The sequence below is a fragment of the Camelus bactrianus genome, chromosome 9, assembly GCF_048773025.1.
Source record: "Camelus bactrianus isolate YW-2024 breed Bactrian camel chromosome 9, ASM4877302v1, whole genome shotgun sequence".
NCBI classification, from domain to species: Eukaryota; Metazoa; Chordata; class Mammalia; order Artiodactyla; family Camelidae; genus Camelus; species Camelus bactrianus.
Window position 1 is genome coordinate 56,763,930 of NC_133547.1, and position 19,894 is coordinate 56,783,823.

At 38.0% G+C, this 19,894-nt stretch overlaps 1 protein-coding gene across 2 annotated transcripts in view; it reads left to right on the plus strand.

The window, feature by feature from the left end:
- Window positions 1-16,223, plus strand: part of RFWD3 (ring finger and WD repeat domain 3) — a 33,866-nt gene extending 17,643 nt beyond the window's left edge. For both annotated transcript variants that reach the window (XM_045504878.2, XM_074370437.1), the window contains exons 7-13: window positions 3,630-3,744; window positions 4,253-4,481; window positions 7,270-7,420; window positions 8,733-8,909; window positions 10,821-11,035; window positions 12,281-12,492; window positions 13,825-16,223. In XM_045504878.2, the coding sequence (XP_045360834.2) occupies window positions 3,630-3,744; window positions 4,253-4,481; window positions 7,270-7,420; window positions 8,733-8,909; window positions 10,821-11,035; window positions 12,281-12,492; window positions 13,825-13,968 (1,243 nt within the window). In that variant the 3' untranslated portion in view covers window positions 13,969-16,223. The remainder of the gene's footprint in view (window positions 1-3,629; window positions 3,745-4,252; window positions 4,482-7,269; window positions 7,421-8,732; window positions 8,910-10,820; window positions 11,036-12,280; window positions 12,493-13,824) is intronic.
- Window positions 16,224-19,894: the final 3,671 nt, after the last annotated feature.

Below are 19,894 nucleotides of genomic sequence, written 5' to 3' on the forward strand. Positions count from 1 at the left end.
CAGAACGGAGAAGTGGAGGATGAAGGTCTCCTTTCCTGAAAGAGAGGGAGATGGAAGAAGAGCAGCAGGTGGTAGACTGTGCCACTTGTTCCTCTGTGTGCTTGGCACTTCTCATAAGCCTCTGCTTTTAGGGCCTGTGTGTTGTGTGCTGATTGGAAGAGGTAGCTCTGCAGGAGCACTTAGGTGTGTGAACTTGAGGTCAGCTTTAAGACTAAAGGTAGTATGACCTAGGGAGGCCAGGACCATGGCGTGTTAAGCCCTCCTGAATTCAAAAGTCATAGAGAAACTTTATAGCCATACAGTAATACCTCACACCTCGGCTGGGGCAATAGACCCAACCAGAAGGATATCCTGGATTTTTTGTAGCCTGTCCAGATTCTTCCCTAGGGGTTTTACGTTTCCTGCCTGCCTCTGCTACTAAATATTGTGAACACTGAATCCCGTCTTACTCTTTGTAGCCAATTCATGGCCATCTAGAACATTCTCCAAATCTCAGTCTCCTTGTCACTAGAGTAAGCTTAAAGATACTTTTTTTTTAATGAGGATTTTTGTTTCTTGTGTTGCTAAGCCCTCCTGTAGAAGTTCTCTACACAGAAGATTCATAACTGAAGCTTTGCACATGGAATATAATGCAAGAAATTATCGGGATTTTGGAAGCCCATGAACAGTTGCTAATAACAATACTTGTAAAATATGCTTTAAGAACATTAAAGATTAATTGGGAGAGTGCAGGGATGTGGGTTCTCTTGTGCATTACTGGTAAAAAAATGTACAAGCACAAACATTTAGAGAAGCCTTTGGCAATATGCTTCAGAAGCCTTAAAAGTAATTCTGCTTCAGGCATTTATTCTAAAGAAGCGACCTAGATGTGTTCAAAGATTTACTTAATCAGACTTTTCATTTAGTTAATAATCCAAGCTGAGAGGATTAATTGGTTGACTAACTCTGGCATATTCGTGTGATGGAATACTGTACATTTACTAAAACTGATGTTAAAGGGCACATGATATGCTGTCATGTGAAAGCACATTGTTAGTATGATTATATTTTTGCAAACTAGACAAAGAAAATACTCCAGGTTAGTCACTGAGGAGTGGAATTACAGGTGGTTTTAGTTTTACTCCTTTTTTTTTTCATTCTCTCCAACAGATACTTATTTGTAGCTGTTAGAATGTCAGCTACATGGAGGGGGAAATTTTGTTGAAAAGGCATGGTTATTGCGTGATTGTATGTAAAAATGTGCTGACTTCTACAATCAATCAGTGTGCTCCCTAGCCTCTGGAGAGAAATTTCAAAATGCCAATAAATATAGACTGATAGAATGAAGACCCAGGCACTCAAACTTTATCAAATCTTCACATTTGCCATATTTGTTTCGAGCCTTTTAAAAAATGTATTCTTATAGACAGAATAGATGCTTCCTTGTGCACTAAGTTCTCAACTCCATCTATGAGGATCTATGTCTATAAATCACATACAGTGTGATTTAAAAAATTTTTACAGTTTAGGCAAATATTACTGGATTATAATTTTTCTTCTGTAGCTTGAGTTTTTGCTTAATACTCTTTTTAGGGCACATATCCTGGTTGGTACATGTAGCTCTAGTTGATTCATTTCAATTTCTATAGCGTATTCTAGTTTTCTAATTAGAATATACCTGTATGTATTTCATATTAGTGGACAGTTAGGTGGTTTCCAGTTTCTGTTAATATAAACCATGCTTCAGAGAGATAGGTGAGAGTTTCTTTAGGTCTAGAAATGGAATTGCTTTATCATAGAGTACATGTAATTTCAGCTTTACTAGATGTTGTCAAACTACTCTTCCAAGAGGCTATTCTAATTTATATTTTCATCAGCAGCAATGTAAGAGATTTCTCATTTTTTTATACCCTCACACACTTTATATTATCAGACTTAATTTTTGCTAGTTTTCATGGAGTGAAGTAGTATTTAATTTACATTTCCTCAATTGCTAATGAGGTTGAACGTACTCTTCTATAATTTGTGTTCACATCTTTTGCTCATTTATATTGAGCAAAATATTTTGTTGTTTCTTACTGAGTTATCATTCTTTGTTTTCCTTATACTGTTGGTTCTATACATTGCACATGTCATCTCCCAGTCTATGACTTGTCTTCTTAACTTGTTTGTGATATCTTTTGTTGAAAACAAGTTTTTAATTTTAATGTAGTCATTTCTCAATCTCTCATTTTGTGTTTTTTTGTCTCTACTACTTCATGATCATAGAGACGTAATATCTTCTTTTAAAAGCCTTTAAAATTTTTGGTTTTTATACAAGTTTTTAATCTACCTAAATTTTAGTTTTATGGATAATCAATTGTATTAATTACTAAAAGGTATATTTCTGTATAAATTTCTATTGCTACCTCTATCCTAAATTAAGTTTCTATATTGTAAATGGACTACTCTTTTGTTCCATGGTGTGTTTGTTACTTCTTGTTCCAGTACTTCAGTTTATAATTTATTATGGCTTTAAAATACATTCTTGTTTTTCAAAATTGACTTTGCTATTCTTGGCACTTTGCTCTTTCATATTAGTTTTAAAATTAGTTTGCTAAGTTCCATGAAAACCTCTGAGATCTTGACTGAAATTGCATTAAACTTTCAGAGTAACTTGAGAAGTGCCATCTTCGAGATTTTTAGCCTTTCCAGCCATGAACATTATATAATATCCTTTCACTTATTCACTGTTTTCTTGTGTCTTTTACAAGTGTACTTTGCTTCATAAAGGTCTTACATACCATTTAACTCTATTTTTAGATTGCTATTGTTAGAATTGCTGTTATGAATGAATTTTTTTCTGTTACATTTACTGATCAGTTAACTGGTGTATATGGAACGCCATTGATGTAACTTTTTTGATCTTGATTCCAGCACCCTTGTTGAACTCTGATATATTAGTTTGTGGGTTCCATTGAATTTTCCATGAATATTAATAAGAGCAGCTTTATCCCTTCCTTTCCAATTTTCGTCTTTTTTTCTGTTCTCTCTCATTGGAATAGAAATCTCTTTTTTTGTATTTCATATTTCAGAGCATACGGATTTATGATTTTTATTCCTGGTAAATGTGTCCTTTCATTATATATTGTTCTCTTTATGTGTATTCATCCTTTTTAATTCTAATTGGTCTTTTTTTAACATTTGCCTGGTTTATACTTTCTATCTTTTTAACTTTAGCTATTTAATTTGAAAAACTGATGAACAACCAATACCTTATTTTCCTTTAATCCAATAGGTAACTTAAGTCTTTTAACAAGTCATTTTACTCTTTTATAATTTGGCTCTACCTCAAGCAGTGAGCTTGGCTCTAATCTCTCATTTTGCATTTTTTGCATTTTTAGTCCCCATTCCCAAGTAAGAGACAAATTCCTGGCCATCACTGCCTACTTCAACACTGAGACCCACCCCAGTAGGCTCATGAGTTCAGGCCTGCCTGCTACTTTTCTGTAGTATTTATGGACTTGAGAGATTTTTCTCTTGTTATATTTCATTCACTGTCATGACATATTTGCAGCATAGTATCACAGCATGAATTTACTGTGCCATGTTGATGAGAAGTCTTCTCTTGCCTTTCTGATCTCCACCTGTTACTGGCTTTCCCCCTCTAGTTCCTTACAGAAGGAGCAGATGCTAAGGAAGCAAGCTGAGTTAGAATCAGCACAGTGTCGGCTCCGACTTCAAGTACTCACTGATGAATGCACTAAGCTTCATAGTCGTGTCCAGGTAAGTTTGCCTTTTCTAATCCAAAGAACTTTTGGAATAAGGATTGGGAAGACATCTAAATGTTACTTAGGTTCATCTCAGATATGAACAGGATTTACCAAGTTTTTCCGGAAGTAAACATAATCAACTCTTTCTGATTAGGGTTTACATATTTGCTTTATAATGAATTCTACTCCATTTCTGAATTTTTAAAAAATTGAACAGCTACCTGATAGTTCAGAACTTGTTTAAGTCCTTTTACTTCCTTGAATCAATAAAATGAGAGTTTTAGACAAAATAACCATTAAGGACTTTCAACCCTAATACTCTGTGATTCTGTGCTCTCCCTATTTCAATTGCTTGTTGAAATATTGTGAAAACTACAGCAGTTCTTTAGGAATCATGTTCATATATAAAGGATAAGAAATATCTTTGTATTAGAAATATCTTTGTATTAGATCAAGGAATTGTGTATGAAGGAAATGCCAAATGAAAAAGCTTCATATTTACAAGCTCTTTTTCATTTTAGGACTTGCAAAAACTTATTGTGCAGCATCGGGATCAGATTTCACAGCAACCCAGGGGTTCCCAAGCACGTTCTCTAAGCTGCCTGCCCTCCAGCCAGAGCCAGCACAAGTACCATTTCCAGAAGACCTTCACAGTGTCTCAAACAGGAAACTGCCGAATCATGACATTCTGTGATGCCCTGAGCTGCCTGGTAGTATCACAGCCTTCTCCTCAGGCCTCCTTCCTTCCAGGTGAACAGTCCAGAGCCTCAGCTTTCATGTTCATTATTGGACTTTATTTATTTCTCTCCTCCCTTTCTGGAGAATCCAGTACTCACTAGTAGATGAACACTGTCCAGAGCCTAGCACTGTCCACAAACAAAATCACCTTTTCCTAGTTGGTTTCCTGTTAATAAGATACTTTAGAGAGTTGCAAAGTTGTCTTTACTGTCTTCATTCTGTAAATTTGTTCACCAGAAGGACAGAAATACTGAACCATGATAAAGTGAGAGAAGATAAGGTACTTAGAAGTGTGGATTACTGGTATAGGCCAAGGTTAAGGACATCATTCCCTGTATGTCCTGCTCAAGCACAGATTCATTTTGGGCTAAAAATATTTGAAAAAACACTACCCCAAGTAGTATAAGTTAAAGCAAGATTTAATGCTTATTTTCAGTAGGGTTCAAATTGACAAATTCCAAATAAAAGAATTTGAGAACACATTAATTGTTTTATTAATACTATGCTAATCTACTCTTTTTTGTGTGCTTTTTAAGCTTAATTTTAGGTTTTCTTAATGCTGAAAACCAAATTTCCTCACGTTCCCAGTGTTGTAGATGTTTTTTCTTACTGTCTTCAGCGTATGATTTCTGCCAACTGTCAGGTCCCTTTGCTTTAGCCTGATTTCCTGTCTCCCCACTTAGCAGTTCCATTCAGATCCTTAAAAACTATGTCCCCCACACTTGGGTGTATACCAGATTGGTAGTGAAATCCCTAGATTATATCAATTTCTCTGTTCACTAATTTTAGCTATGAGTTGAGGCTATCCGGAGATTCCAATTGAGGGGAAAGTAAAAGAATTGTTTATAATGTTCCTATATCCCATTCAGATTTTTAATAAAAAGATTTATCATCAAATAAAACCTCCATAAAATAGGAAAATACTTATTTCTTCCAGTTATTTCCCATATTGGAGGTGATCTGTTCTTTTTCTCTTAATATATGTATTCTACTCTGCAAAGCTATAGGTCTTCCTGATAGACTGATGGTGCTAATTTCTACATGTTTCCTTTAATGATTTACTATGCAAATACTCATGTTCCCTTGTTGATTTAAAGCCTATAGTTTCTGTGTTTATTTCTCTGGCTCTTCTAATTCTGTTTCAGGAGAAAACACAATAAACTTTCTCCCATTTGGTTCCCCAGCAAAACAGAGGTGTGATTCAAAGCTGTCTTGAATCTAGGATTTGACAAATTCTGTTACTGTATAACTCAGATAAAATAGATACTTGGTAAAAATAAATGTATTATCATACTGTGATAAGAGTAACAAATAAATTTAAAAGGACAAGTTTTTGGTTTTCTTTTCCACTGTTGAAATGATATACATTGATTAGGATACTTGATGTCATCTATTTTCATTCTATTTTAGACAACTGTAGCATATTTTGACCACCTGATACAGAAATTACTTATCTCCATTCTTTATTGTTCATTATCTCTTATACATCGTGAGTGTCTGTGGTTCACATGGAATAGTCTCTCTCTCTCTCTCTCTTGCTTTCTTTTTTTGAAGTATAGTCAGTTTACAATGTGTCAATTTCTGGTGTACAGTATAATAATTTAGTCATACATATATATACATGTATTCCTTTTCATTTTCTTTTTCATTATAGGTTACTACAAGGTATTGAATATAGTTCCCTGTACTATACAGTATAAACTTGTTGTTTATCTATTTTATATTTATTTTTATATTTATATTATTATAATATAAATACTATATATATTTATATTATTTATCTATTTTAGTAGCTGCAAATCTCAAACTCCCAGTTTATCCCTTTCCACCCTCTCCCCACCCTGGTAACCATAAGTTTGTTTTCTGTGTCTATGAGTCTTTCTGTTTTATAAATAAGTTCATTTGTCTTTTTTTTTAGATTCCACATATAAGTAATATCATATATTTTTCTTTCTCTTTCTGGCTTATGTCACTTAGAATGATGATCCCCAGGTCCATCCATATTGCTGCAAATAGCATTTTATTCTTTTTTATGGCTGAGTAGTATTCCATTGTATAAGTATACCACAACTTCTTTATCCAATCATGGGTCAGTGGATGTTTAGGTTGTTTCCATGTCTTGGCTATTGTACATAGTGCTACTGTGAACATGGGGGTGTGTGTACCTTTTTGAATCCCTCTTGTAACAACTATTATTGAAGTATAATTGATGTACAATAAACTACACAGACTTAAGGTGGTGTACCACTTGATGAATTTTGATATATGCATACACTCCTGCAACCCATCACCAAAGTCAAGATAATGAACGTACCTATTAACCCTGAAGTTTTGCTCATGCCCTTTTGTAATGCATCATCCACCTGTTCTTCCCTCCTCTGCTCATCCCCAGGCAGCCACTGATCCAGTTTCTGTCACTGTAGATTAGTTCATATTTTTTAGAATTCTACATAAGTGGAATCATACAATGTGCTTCTTTTTATCTGGCTTTTTCCAACGTAAGTTTTTTAAGATTATCCATATTATTGTGTGTATCAGTAGTTCATTTTTTTTAACTGCTGGTTAGTATTCCCTTATGTTTATACACTGGTTTATCATTCATCTGTTGATGGACATTTGGGATGGGATATACTTTTTAAAATAAATTATAATCCCAGGGAATTTTTATTTTCTTAATTTGACTAGTTTCCTCCCAGAGACTTACATGGCAAGTAAGGTAAACAAAGGAGCTACTTGAATTGGTGGTTTGCTTTGGCCTAAATTGACTTTCAGTGATGTTTCACTCTTTTATCTTTGGCAGGCTTTGGTGTTAAGATGTTGAGTACCGCCAACATGAAAAGCAGTCAGTACATTCCCATGCATGGCAAACAGATACGTGGACTGGCTTTCAGCCGTCAATCCAAAGGCTTACTTCTCTCTGCTTCCCTAGACAACACTGTTAAATTGACCAGGTGAGTGCTTTGTGAGGAAGATAGGTTCTCAGTTGCCTAGTGTTGAATAGCGTGGAAATTAGTATTTGTGGTATGATGACCTTGGCTTTTGGGGAATGGGGTGGGAGGCGTCCAAGGCATTGTCTTCTGAGATCCAAGTTCATTGAATTTAAAACGTATTGCTTTTAAAAGTGGACACAGCTGGTTACAAAACAATGTGTGCTGTTCTATTTCTTTAAAATAAAGTTATGAAATGTAGATGAGACTAACCCCTAGAGTTGGTGAAATGACAGTATGAAAGGCACCCTGGTACCTGACACCATGGAATCACCATTTCGGCCTGGGACTGCTTTTCCTGCTCTGTTCCCTGGATCATTCTTCCTAACAAAAATGCTCACCAGGAACTCATTCCCCTGGGTGACATGATGACTTCTCTCATCAGTAACCCTCAGTTACTGCGTTTTATCTTTCATATGCTCTGCAAGTGCCATGAACCAGATCTGAGTATGCTCCATGCCTCTGTCTTTTAGAAAGTAGATCTGATCAGATGTCTTTTAGTTGGCTTCCTGTTTAATTTCTGCAGCTAAATTTGAGGGACATCATGATAACTCTATCAGGCCTGATGTACCCTTTGACTTTTCAAGAATGCTTTAGCTTAATGGTACATTGAGTTTTGGGGTAAAATTATGTTTTTGTTTTGTTTTGTTTTCCTTTTTTTTTTTTTGGTCGGGGGGAGGTATTTAGGTATATTCGTTGATTTATTCTTAGAGGAGATACTGGGGATTGAACCCAGGACCTCATGCATGCTAAGCATGCACTCTACCACTTGAGCTATATCCTCCCCCCAAAATTACGTTTTATATGTATCTATATGCTATGATTTATCCTAGCAGTGTTGAAAAATAAGGGGAGAAAAGAAAGGTTAAATACCAAAGTATTATTAATAACTACCTCTGGGTGGTGGGTTGTAATTTATTTTTTATTTTTCTTATACATGTTTTCTAATTTTTCAACATTAAATATTGATTCCCTGTGTAATCGGTAGCTATGGAGAAGGTAACAGGATTAGGGAAGGGAATGTACTGTTTATGTGTCCCTTTAGCTTACTCTTTTACTTCCTTATAGCTCAAGAGGAAAACCTGTATCCCTAAAACAAATATTTTGGAATTCAAAGGAGTTTTCTGGGCAGTCCTAGGGGAAATTGAGAATCCAGATACTTTGGCTGTGTGGGCATGTACTTGAAGGATCATCTTTGAAATGATAATCTTTGTATCTTTGCTCTTTATTTGATTTTCTCAATGCATAGTTGTAAAAGTCTTTTGTAACTCCACAGCCTGGAGACAAATACTGTGGTCCAGACTTACAATGCTGGGCGTCCTGTCTGGAGCTGCTGCTGGTGTCTTGACGAAAACAATTACATCTATGCTGGACTGGTCAACGGTTCAATAATGGTGTACGACCTTCGAAACACTAGCTGTCATATCCAGGAGTTAGTACCTCAGAAAGCTAGGTAGGGAGCCACTCACTCTTTTCCTGTAGGTAGGAACTTTCTACTGGACTGTTACTATTCATCCTCTCTTTTGAAAGTGTTTTACAGTCGGTCAGAATTCCTCACAGAGGGCAGTTCTTTGAATCCACTGATATATTCTCATTTCAGAATCAGTAAGATTCTTTGAGTTTGTGTTGATGATATGATAGAAAGTTCTGGTACCAAGTATAACCAGATTCATAGAGTCACTCATCACCCAACATGGCAAAATGAAGTCAGATCTGTGTTCAGAACCCAGCTCAACTATTTACAAGCTGTGTAACCTTGGTCATGTTTCTTGGCCTGTTGTGAGCTTCATCTGTAAAATGTGGTTAGTGTAGACTTGCTTTAATACCCACATGTCTAATACACAGGAGGAGATCAAGTAAAGAGTAGCCCAGTAAAAAGTGATTTGAAACTTCCCCAATCCATATCTTAGACCAACTTGGTCTAAGGACACCATATTACTGTGGTTTTTCACTTAAAATCCAGTTACAGAGTTGGGAGGTTTGTGAAGTTGGCCCAAGTTCTAAGGGTGGGTAGCCACCATCACCGCTTAGGCTTTTCACAATGTATTGGATGCCATTTGGGGATAATACTCTTTTGGAGACATAAAGTTTTCCTAAAGAGAGGAGTCTGTGACTTAGGCCAAAATGAGAAGTATTTTGAGTGAGAATTTCCATTTCCAATTTAAATATATATTAAAAGTGGAGCAGAGGAATCTAAACATAAAATATTACTACAGTAATAATTATTTACTGAAACCTAGGCTCAGCACTGTGGGTTTTTTTTTTCATATCGGGTGGAGTGGAATGATGCTTCAGTGGTATGGTCCATGGTCCTGAAGGTGAGTGATGTAAATTTATACAAATATGAACTCCAGGCAAACAAGCTAATTGCCACTGATGTAGATGGATCCACAGAAAGTAAACAATAAAATACAGCAAATAGCAAGGAAAGAATTTTTTATGTATTCATTTTTGTTTTAGTTTGCTTAGATTAGCTTCATTGTGACAGGGAAATGAAATAAAGCAAGCAAAGTGATCGCTTTGGCATTCTGAGCAGAAATGAACTCATAGGAACATAGTCTGTAGGCTAATATTTCTGAGAGAGTTCTTGGCATGCAGTCCAGGTCATATGCTTACAAAAAGATACTTAGAAAATCTCTAAAGAAACAATCCTGTTTCTGAATTAAAATGTAGTTGTTTTAGACTGTATTTTAATTGAAGAGGATCTGTCAACTAAAGCTTGGAAAATTTATTGTATTAGATGTGTAAGCTGTGTTTCCATACCGACTCATCTTGTGTATGTGGTTAACCCCATTTCCAGAAGCTTCACACCAGTCAGTCTTCCTTGTGATTGTGATCTTTTTTTTTTTTAACATTTTTTATTGATTTATAATCATTTTACAGTGTTGTGTCAAATTCCAGTGTTCAGCACAATTTTTCAGTTATTCATGGACATATACACACTCATTGTCACATTTTTTTCTCTGTGAGTTATCATAAGATTTTGTGTATATTTCCCTGTGCTATACAGTGTAGTCTATTCTACAATTTTGAAATCCCAGTCTATCCCTTCCCACCCTCCACCCAGTCTTCCTTGTGATTGTGATCTTGTACTGTTAAATCTCCTAGCCCATTTTTTTTTCCTCATTGCTTTTAGAGCATGTGGTGCCTCTGAAACTGGATGCAGAATCTTATATATATGTATGCCCTTCTGTTTCTACAGAGTGGGTTGGTAGTTTTTATCAGATGTCAGCAAATAGTGATGCACAGAAGGTTTTTAACCTCTTCTGTAGAGGTAGGAATGTGCTCTAGGGCTCTTGGTAGTGGGGTCTGGAGCAGTCCAAGTATTGGAGGGTGAGGCATGCTTTCCTTTCTTTCCTTTCAGATGCCCACTGGTGTCCCTGTCATACATACCCAGAGCTGCCTCAGCAACGTTTCCATGTGGTGGAGTGTTGGCTGGAACCTTGGAGAACGCTTCCTTCTGGGAGCTGAAAATGGGCTTTACTCATTGGCCTCATGTGCTGCCCATGGAGCCTGGAGGCTGCATAGACTTTCAGACAGAGAGCAGCACCCGGCACTGTCTTGTGACCTACAGGCCTGGTGAGTATTGGGATGTCCTCATGGGACAACGTCCTTTGGTTTATTTGGGAGCAGATTGGTAGAGGGGAGGAAAGGAGAGCTTGCCCTAGCCTTCAGGTGGTCCTGTTAGGCCCTTCACAGACTACAGCTCCTGCTCCTATAGTGAGGATGGTGGCCCCAAATTCTTCCATGGAGCCTACCTCTCTGCTCCTCTCTTGTGTGAACTGAGGCATACTTTGAAGTGAATTAGCCATCCTAGGAGCCCCTATGACTTAAGACAATAGTGGAATGAGGAGACCTGCTCTTCAGGCCATTGAGCTACTCTTAGATCAGTTTCATGTCTTTTCCTTGCCTCTCATTTCACTTAAAAGGAAGGCCCAGATAAAGGCAGCCATATATAGATTGGGCCCAGACTAGGGTGGTATCTACTGCTCCTTATTTGGGACCAACAAAAAGAGTAGATGGATATCCATGGTGGCCTAGCCAGCTGAACTTCTCACTGCCTCCAGAACTGGACTGCAACCTTTGATGACCAATTATGCTTAAATTTGCAGTTTTTTTCCTAGCTGACAGATATGACTCTAGATTCCTGATGAACTCTGCTGATGGTCAGGCAGATGTTCTGTCAGATAGTCATTAAAGTGCCCATACCTCTGCTAGTTGTGGGTAGAACTAATCATTTTAAGTTTTGTTTGAGCTAAGAAGCTGCCTCAGCAGACTCTTCTGACCCTTTTGGTTCTAAGTCACCTCCTAGGTCCTCTATCTCCAAAGATTTGCTGTGACTTGAAAGCTTGGGGGTCCCATTTTGTTCTCTAGTTTTTATTGTCTCCCAGCAGAACCACAGGTATATGTTTCCCCTTCTGTTTTAGTATGCTTTCATTTTATAAATGTACAGTTCCAGGGGTTAATGGGATCCTCACTGGGGGAAGGAGAAAATCTTGTAGTCAGAACTCTTAGGAAAGATAAAATGTCAAGCAGGTCTGGGAGGGTAAAGTGATTTTCCTATAAAGGCTAACTCATTCTCAGAATTGTTTCCCTCATAGAGAAAAACCTATTGTAGATAAGTTGCTTTATTTTAACCAGGGTTCTGAATTTCATTTGTGCTGTATTATTTTGTTCTTGTTAAGTTTACTTTGTAGCTGTTCATGATAGTGTGATAAATTGTGGCTTCTCCACTTGAATAAGTTGTAAGCATCTGACGTTCAGGTACTTGGCTAATTTCTTTGGATCATCCCCATGGATCAACACTGATTTCTCTTCTCATAGATAAAAATCACACCACCTTACGAAGTGTGCTGATGGAAATGTCCTATAAGCTGGATGACGCTGGAGAGCCAGTCTGCTCCTGCCATCCTGTACAAACATTTCTTGGGGGACCTACTTGCAAGCTACTGACTAAAAGTGCCATTTTCCAGAACCCAGAGAATGATGGCAGCATCTTGGTGTGTACTGGGGATGAAGCATCAAATTCTGCCCTGGTGAGTGAGTCTGTCATTTTTTACACAGAAGTATGTAAAGCAAAAGGTCAAATTTGTGCTCCATAATTGAACATATTTTCATATGTACATATGTGTGGTTGCTTGGTTTATTTTTTACATGAGTCATACTTTACATACTGCTCTGTAGCTGAGGAATTTTACAGTGGAAGGGTCATTCTGTCACCACCTGAACATATTGATCAACCTTAGGATTACTGTAAGTGGATTAACCAGATGTAATTTGCCTCCTGGTATAAGGCAAAATGAAGCACACAGTGCCTTCTATGTGGTGTCCTTGAACCCATATAAAGTCCAATAAAGCCACACAGTCCATGTGAGCACTTGAAATGTGGTTAGTGCAAGTGAAGAACTGAATTTTTAAGTTTTTATTTAATTTTAATTTAAATATAAGGAGCTTTATGTGGCTAGTGGCCACCATATTGGATAGCACTACTCTAGAATCCAGTACTTTGATTTACTGGAATTGCATTGGGTACAGGAACATGTTAAGTAATAGCACAGAAAGCAAACAGAAATCTAGGTTGTGGATGTTCTGTAGGGACAACTGACCCTGCTTCTGCGAGTCAGTAGAAGAAGGAAAAAAAGGGAGGTTGGATCTGCTCTAGAGTAAAAGAGGCTTATTAAAATTTATGACTACCATGTATAATGTAGACCTTACTTTGATTCTGTTTCAGACAAACCAAACATAAAAAGAGAATATTGGAAAATTTTTATGTATTAGGTGTTATATAATACTATGAAATTATTGTTCGTTTTGTTAGGCATGGCAACATTGAGGTATAAAAGTCTTTTTAGAGATGTTTAAGTATATAAGGGGGAAATGACATGATGTCAGCAAAGGAACAAATAAAATCAATAAAGCAGATATGGTAAAAGCTTAATAGTCTGGGTGATGGATGGCTCATTGTACTATTCTACTTTTTATTATTTAAATTTTTTTGCATTAAAAAATTTTTTTTAATGGAAGAGAAAGCAGCAATTAAACTTTCTGTGTTGTTGTTTTGTCTTGTTGGCCTTTCTGTCCCTAGAAGAGTGCTTGGCACATAGATTGAAGGGATAAATACTAAGCTTGATTTTCAGATCCACTTAAAGGTAGACTAATCGCTGATTACAGTAGGTGAGGCTATATCTGACCTATGTCAGGTGTGCTGGCTTTGTGCAACCTCATGAAGGTTAGGAACAACCTGTCCCATTTGCTCCCCAGGCAATACTGTCTTTGCAGGTCTTTCAAAGTTGTGTGATGATAAAGAATGCCAATCCCCCAGCTGAAATGAATGACTCCTGATCTTTATCTCTGCTTGTCTTTTTTAGCTGTGGGATGCTGGCAGTGGCTCATTGCTTCAGGATCTGCAGGCAGATCAGCCTGTCTTGGACATCTGCTCATTTGGGGTGAACCATAACAGCTACCTGGCTACTTTAACAGAGAAGATGGTCCACATCTATAGGTGGGAGTGACCGTGGTCATGAAACTTGTCAGGCATGCTGCTGGCTAATGTTAAATGTTGTTTGCTAGCACCTAGCAGCCCTGAGCAAGATCTGTGCTTATTGTCTGTGGCCTAGAATTTTTGGGATCATGATTCCTTTGGGTTAGTATGATTCTAGGACTTCAGGTCACCAAAACACTACAGATTGTGTATTTACAGTGTCCATCAAAAGAGTAAGTGACTAGTACTCCATCAAAACTATCCATTTCTTGAGTTTAAAAGCCTTTATGAATCTTTGTTGAGTCTGTATTTTTGATCAGACTTTCTGCTGGACCTCGGAGAGGATCCTCCCAGCGGTCATTTAGGATATGACCATGCACCAAGCATTTCCAGAGGAGGTGACACCCCACCAGAGTGCTCTTGTCACTTGAGCTGTATGACTTGGTAATGTTTATGACCCTGAGGGGACTAACCATCTTTTTGCTGCTTAGATGCAGCTTGGATGCAGAAGTCTTCAACTGAACACAAGAGGGTACTGTAAAACCTTGCAAAGGATTTGGTCTATTTCTGACCTTGTGGGCTGATAACCTTTTAGTAACTTGGTCTCATCCCCACAGAAGTGTGTGGTAGAGCACATGTGGTCTCCTTTATGGTAGGAACAGTTGTATTCCAGGTGTGCAGTGCTGGGATATTGGCAAACCCAATAATGGAGGCAGGTGATCAGCTATAGACCCTTTCCTGATGCCAAGTGCTTTGAGTTTATCACATTGTGAGAGTCAAGAAAAGAGACCAGTTGTTTGAGCAGTGGGGAAGACTCATTTTTTTCTCTAGCCAGCTTAGGATCTCAGGATTTGTTTTATGTAAGCCAATGCTTTGAAGACTACTCTTTCCCTCTCACTAGGAAAAGATGAGCTATATGTCAAGCTCTTACTCAAGTCTATCCTAGCATCAAGAAATCAGGAGCAAGGGCTAACCAAGAGAGGCTTACAAAACTGCTTAGACTGCTGCTGAAAGCAAAAGAGCTTATCTCTTCCATTTTGAAAGAGTTTCTCTGAATAAAGCCTACCCCTTGGAGGGAGGGGCCATTCTTGAGCATGTTTAGAATTCCTGCATTAAAGCTTCCCCCATGTGAAACTGATGTTTGATTCCAAGGTCCTCTGATTTGCCTCCCTACCTAACTTTTTCTTAAAGTATTGTTAGTAAAATAGTTATTCTCAGGAAGACAGTGGTGGTTGGAAACCTGTGTGGATTGTAGGGAGACACCCACCAGCTTTCGTTCCAGCCCTGGATTGTCTAACATTGGGAGCTGTACTTTGCTCCAGTATAGGGTTCAGTTTATATCTGTTTACTTTGCCAAAGGCTGCTCTGCTATACTACTATTCACAACAGTGTATGCCTCAAGATGTGCTCCCTGTTCTTGGAAGCAGGATGGCTAACAGTGTGATTTTCTTAAATAATTATTGTAGAAATGTTATTTTTTTTTAAAACAGTCTGACCTGTCAACTCCTGAGCTCTTTCCAGCAATTCTCATCGGCAAGGGCTTATTGCAGTAGATTTCTCAGAGTTTCATGTTCTAGTTATGCTTTTTAAAGAATGGCCTCCTTCTATTTAAGGACATCTTTTAAAAAGCCATTTTCTAGGGCCTGGGAAAGAGCCTTCTTTTCTTAGAAGAGGTATTCCTTTTGATACATTGATGATTAAGAATGACTGCCCAGACCTAGAGCTTCAGTGGCAGAATGGGATTTGTATTAAAAAGCAGAACTTTCCTGGTTTTAGCTGATGATTACCGAGAGGATGCAGTGGTCAGGTCCTGATTGCCTTTGTCTTTTGCAGAGGCAGAACCCAGGGCAGGGCTAGGATTTGACACTCAGCTGATACTGATTAATTCCCCCAAGCATAGGAACCAAGGGACTAGTAGTACTACTAGGGAAGTTGGGTGAATCTCATGTCTTACCAATCCTTTCATTCCTCTAGTAAATTTAGATGTTTTAGAAACAAATTACTGTGACTGATTTCTCCAAAAGAAAAAAAGCTTCACCCATGCTCCACCTCCCCTCCACCTGGCAGGAGATTGTATCCGTAGACCCATGTTCCCTCACCCCTGTCTCTGAGGTTGTTTTCCCATTTGAAGGTTTGGAATTAAGCAGACTCAAAATACTTTCTTATTGTATGTATCCTGGAACCAGCTTTGAAAACCAGACAATGGGGTCTCTGTTAGTGCTGTTTGTTTTAATGTTTGTGTTTTACATTTTAATGTTAATATGAAAATAAAGAATTTACCATGTATACCAGTTTCTGGTATCTTTTGTCTGACTGCTAGAGGCAGAAACCTGTCTGCCTTTTGGGAGAGTATTGTAATCCCAGCCTGGTAGATTTCATTTCGTGTAGTAGTAGGTTTGAATTACGCAGGATGGTCCTTGGATCTGAGGTAAACATCTTACTTAAATTGATGAGGTAGTTAAGGCTGTAGCTGGCAATTCTATTTTACTGTTGCTAGTAGGAAGTTCTGTGTTTGCCTGTTAAGAACTCCCCTACACTGGTCATTTGTCTGTCTATTCTCAGATCCAAGGGTCTAAATCCTGCAAACTACATTTCCCAGACACTCTTTGCCCGTTGGCTTCCTATTAGTTTCTTTGAATCCAGAAGACTATAGTATGGGAGGAGGAGAGGACTTACCCTTCTCTTTCTTAGTCTTTGGCAGCACATTACAGTGGCAGCAGCACTGGGCAAGTGTGGGCTCTTGGGTTTCTGCTCAGCACAGTTCTGGCCACTTGCCTCAGTTTCTTTGTTCTGTTTAGTTCAGGAATTTCTGTTGCCATAAATCATGGTGTTCTGGGATTAGACTGGAAAGACTGAAAATATTTTCCAGCTGAACAGCAAATGGAGTATACTAGATAGCAGGAGGACTAAATCTATAGGTATAAATAAGTTTTATATTGTCATGGAGCCTGGTGTTCCAACAGAAAAGGGGTCAAGAGGTCCTGGGTAAAGAAGTAAACCCCAAGTTAGTTAGGGGTTTAGTTAGTTTAGTTAGACTAAGACACCTAACACCACTGTTTTCTCTTCCATAGTACTCTACCTTTTGTTTCCCATCTCGGTGATTGGCTCTAAGTGAAATTCTGAAAATAAACATTTGTGGGTCCTTGTCCTTTAATCAGTCAATTTGTGTTTGTTGGTAACAATCTCTTCTGTTTATTTACCCCTTTATAGTTTATAAAGCCTCATCCTAATATATTAATTTTTAAGTGGTGTTGTGGAATAAATATTGTTATTCCAATTTACAGGGGAAGAAACAAGTTAAAAATCCAGTTAAAGAGGAAAGACATTTAGGTGGCATTTAATTAAATTTTAATATATCCTGGTCTTTATATTCTATACTTTGTGTTTAAAATAAAGCTGACAGTTACGCATATTGTTGTGACAATTTACACTCTTCCAAATGCCCTCATTTGTCTTGGGTTTCTGAGTGCTAAGGCTGGGAACACCACTGTTCAGTGGAAGAGTCCATGATGTGGGCTAGAACCACCCAGTTGAGTGCTCATCACAGAGGTCAACTGAAGAGTGAAAGAAGGTGGTGGTGAAGCTGCTGGCTGTCTTGCTCTAAAAAGCAGGGTGCAAGGCTAGCAGAATATAAGGATCCTGCTGTTGACATGTGATATGAGAAGTGCTATGAACTCTCACTTACCCCAAGGAGTAACAATAGATTTATCCAGTATGGATATACCAAGCAGAAGAGCTCACCTAGAGACTGGAACATGGGCCCAAACTTAAAAATATCTGGATTTGATTAAATGAAACTATTTCAGCCAGCTAATAGAATACAGGTAATGACCTTCTAAAGACACAACTGAAGCAATAGTTGAGAAGCAACACTCAGAATAGAGTGCCATTCTTCAGGATGCAGTGTTAAATAGGAGATCTGTATATGGTACTGTCTCTCCGATAGGAAGAATACATGGGTCCAGGATCCAACATGGGAAAACAGGAGTGACTCCACTTACTGTCACTCCAAGGGACCTGGGTGATTCTGTACTTCCCATTCCAGCAACTCTGGGCTCCATATGGTTGAAGGTCCTGGGTTCCTACAGGGATGCACTTTGCCAGAGGACACAACATGGGTCCTACAGCTACAAATTATGGCCGCTACCAGAGCACTTGGGGACCTTGTGCCCAGGGACCAGTAAGTGAGAAGAGGAATCACCTTACTGGCAGTGGTAACTAACCCTGATCAACAGGAGGAAGTAGGGCTGCCTGTACATAATGGGGTTCTGCTTGTACATAGAGGTGTTTGTACATAGTCTGGGTTCACTCGTCACACTCCCCAAGGGTTCTTCCAGCCAATGACTGAGCATGGCAGGGATGCTAAATGTAGGCCCATTTCAGGGAGGCTTTTATCCTAATAAGTCTGTTCCACAGCTAGTCTTGTCTGGAGCTTGTCTAGAACCCAGAATAGCCCATTAGTAGGCAAATAGTAGATAATGAAACTCTGTCTAGGCTGGTTCTCCCAACCACAGTGCTATCCTCAAGGCAGAAAATACATTGGTGGTTATCAGGAATTGCTGAATAAATGAATATATCTAATAATCATGGGTGGGGGTATAGTTCAGTGGTACAGTGCCTGCTTAGCATGCACAAGATCCTGGGTTCAATCCCCAGTACCTTGATTAAAAATAAATAACTATTTTTGGGTTTTTGAGAAACCTCCATATTGTTTTCCATGGTGGTTGCACCAATTTACATTCCCACCAACAGTGTTCAGGGGTTCCCTTTTCTCCACATCCTTGCCAACATTTGTTATTTGTGTTCTTTTTGTTAATGGCCATTCTGACAGGTGTGAGATGATGTCTCTGTGATTTTGATTTGCATTTCCCTGACAGTGATGTTGAGCAGCTTTTCATGTTCCTGTTGGCATTTCCTCTTTTGGGAAAATACCTGTTCAGTTCTTCTGCTCATATTTTAAGGGGGTTGTTTGCTTGATTGCTTGCTTGCTTTTAAATTGAAGTACAGTTGATTTAAAATGTATTAGTTTCTGGTGTACAGCATGGATGGACTTGGAGGGCATTATGCTAAGTGAAATAAGTCAGACAGAGAAAGACAAATACTGTAAGATATCACTTACCTGTGGAATCTAAAAAACACAACACACTAGTGGATATAACAGAAAAGAAACAAACTCACAGATGTAAAGAAGGAACTAGTGGTTACCAGTAGGGAGAGGGAAGGGGGAGAGGCAAGTTGGAAGTAGAGGATTAAGAGATACAAACTATCAGGTATAAGATAAGCTCCAAGGATGCATTGAACAACATGGGTAATATAGCCAGTATTTTATAATAACTGTAAGTGGAGTATAACCTTTAAAAATTGTGAATCACTATATTGTATACCTATAACATATCATACATCAACTATACTTCAATTTAAAAAATATGATAGTGGAAAATAAATACATAAATTTTAAAACTTCATAGGTGACAAAAAGAAGAAATCGACATTCTGAAAAAAGATACATACAAACTATCATGTGTACAATAAATAAGCTACAAAAATGAATGTCCATTTGATTATTTGTATAGAATCCAATGTTCTGTTGAAATTCTCTACTTTTCATACATGACATACTATTCACAGTTAAAGTCTCCTTCAGTTAAGTCCAATGTCTGAATCATAAGGAGTTTTTGTTGACTTTTTTCTTTCTGTTTTTGGTTGTTTAGTTTAGCTTTGTTTTATTTTTAGCATGCCTAATAATTTTTGATCCAATGCTAGACCATGCAAATTAAAAATTATAGAAGCTCTGGATGATGTTAATCTTTTTCCAGAAAGGTTAATTTTTCTTCTTACAGAGTACTAGAGGGTTGTCGTGACCCCACTGAGGCACGTTTTAAGCTTTATTAGTGTTGGCCTACTATAGTTTTGCCTTTTCTTCCAGGGAAAAGGTCCTTACTCCTGGAATGTTGTCC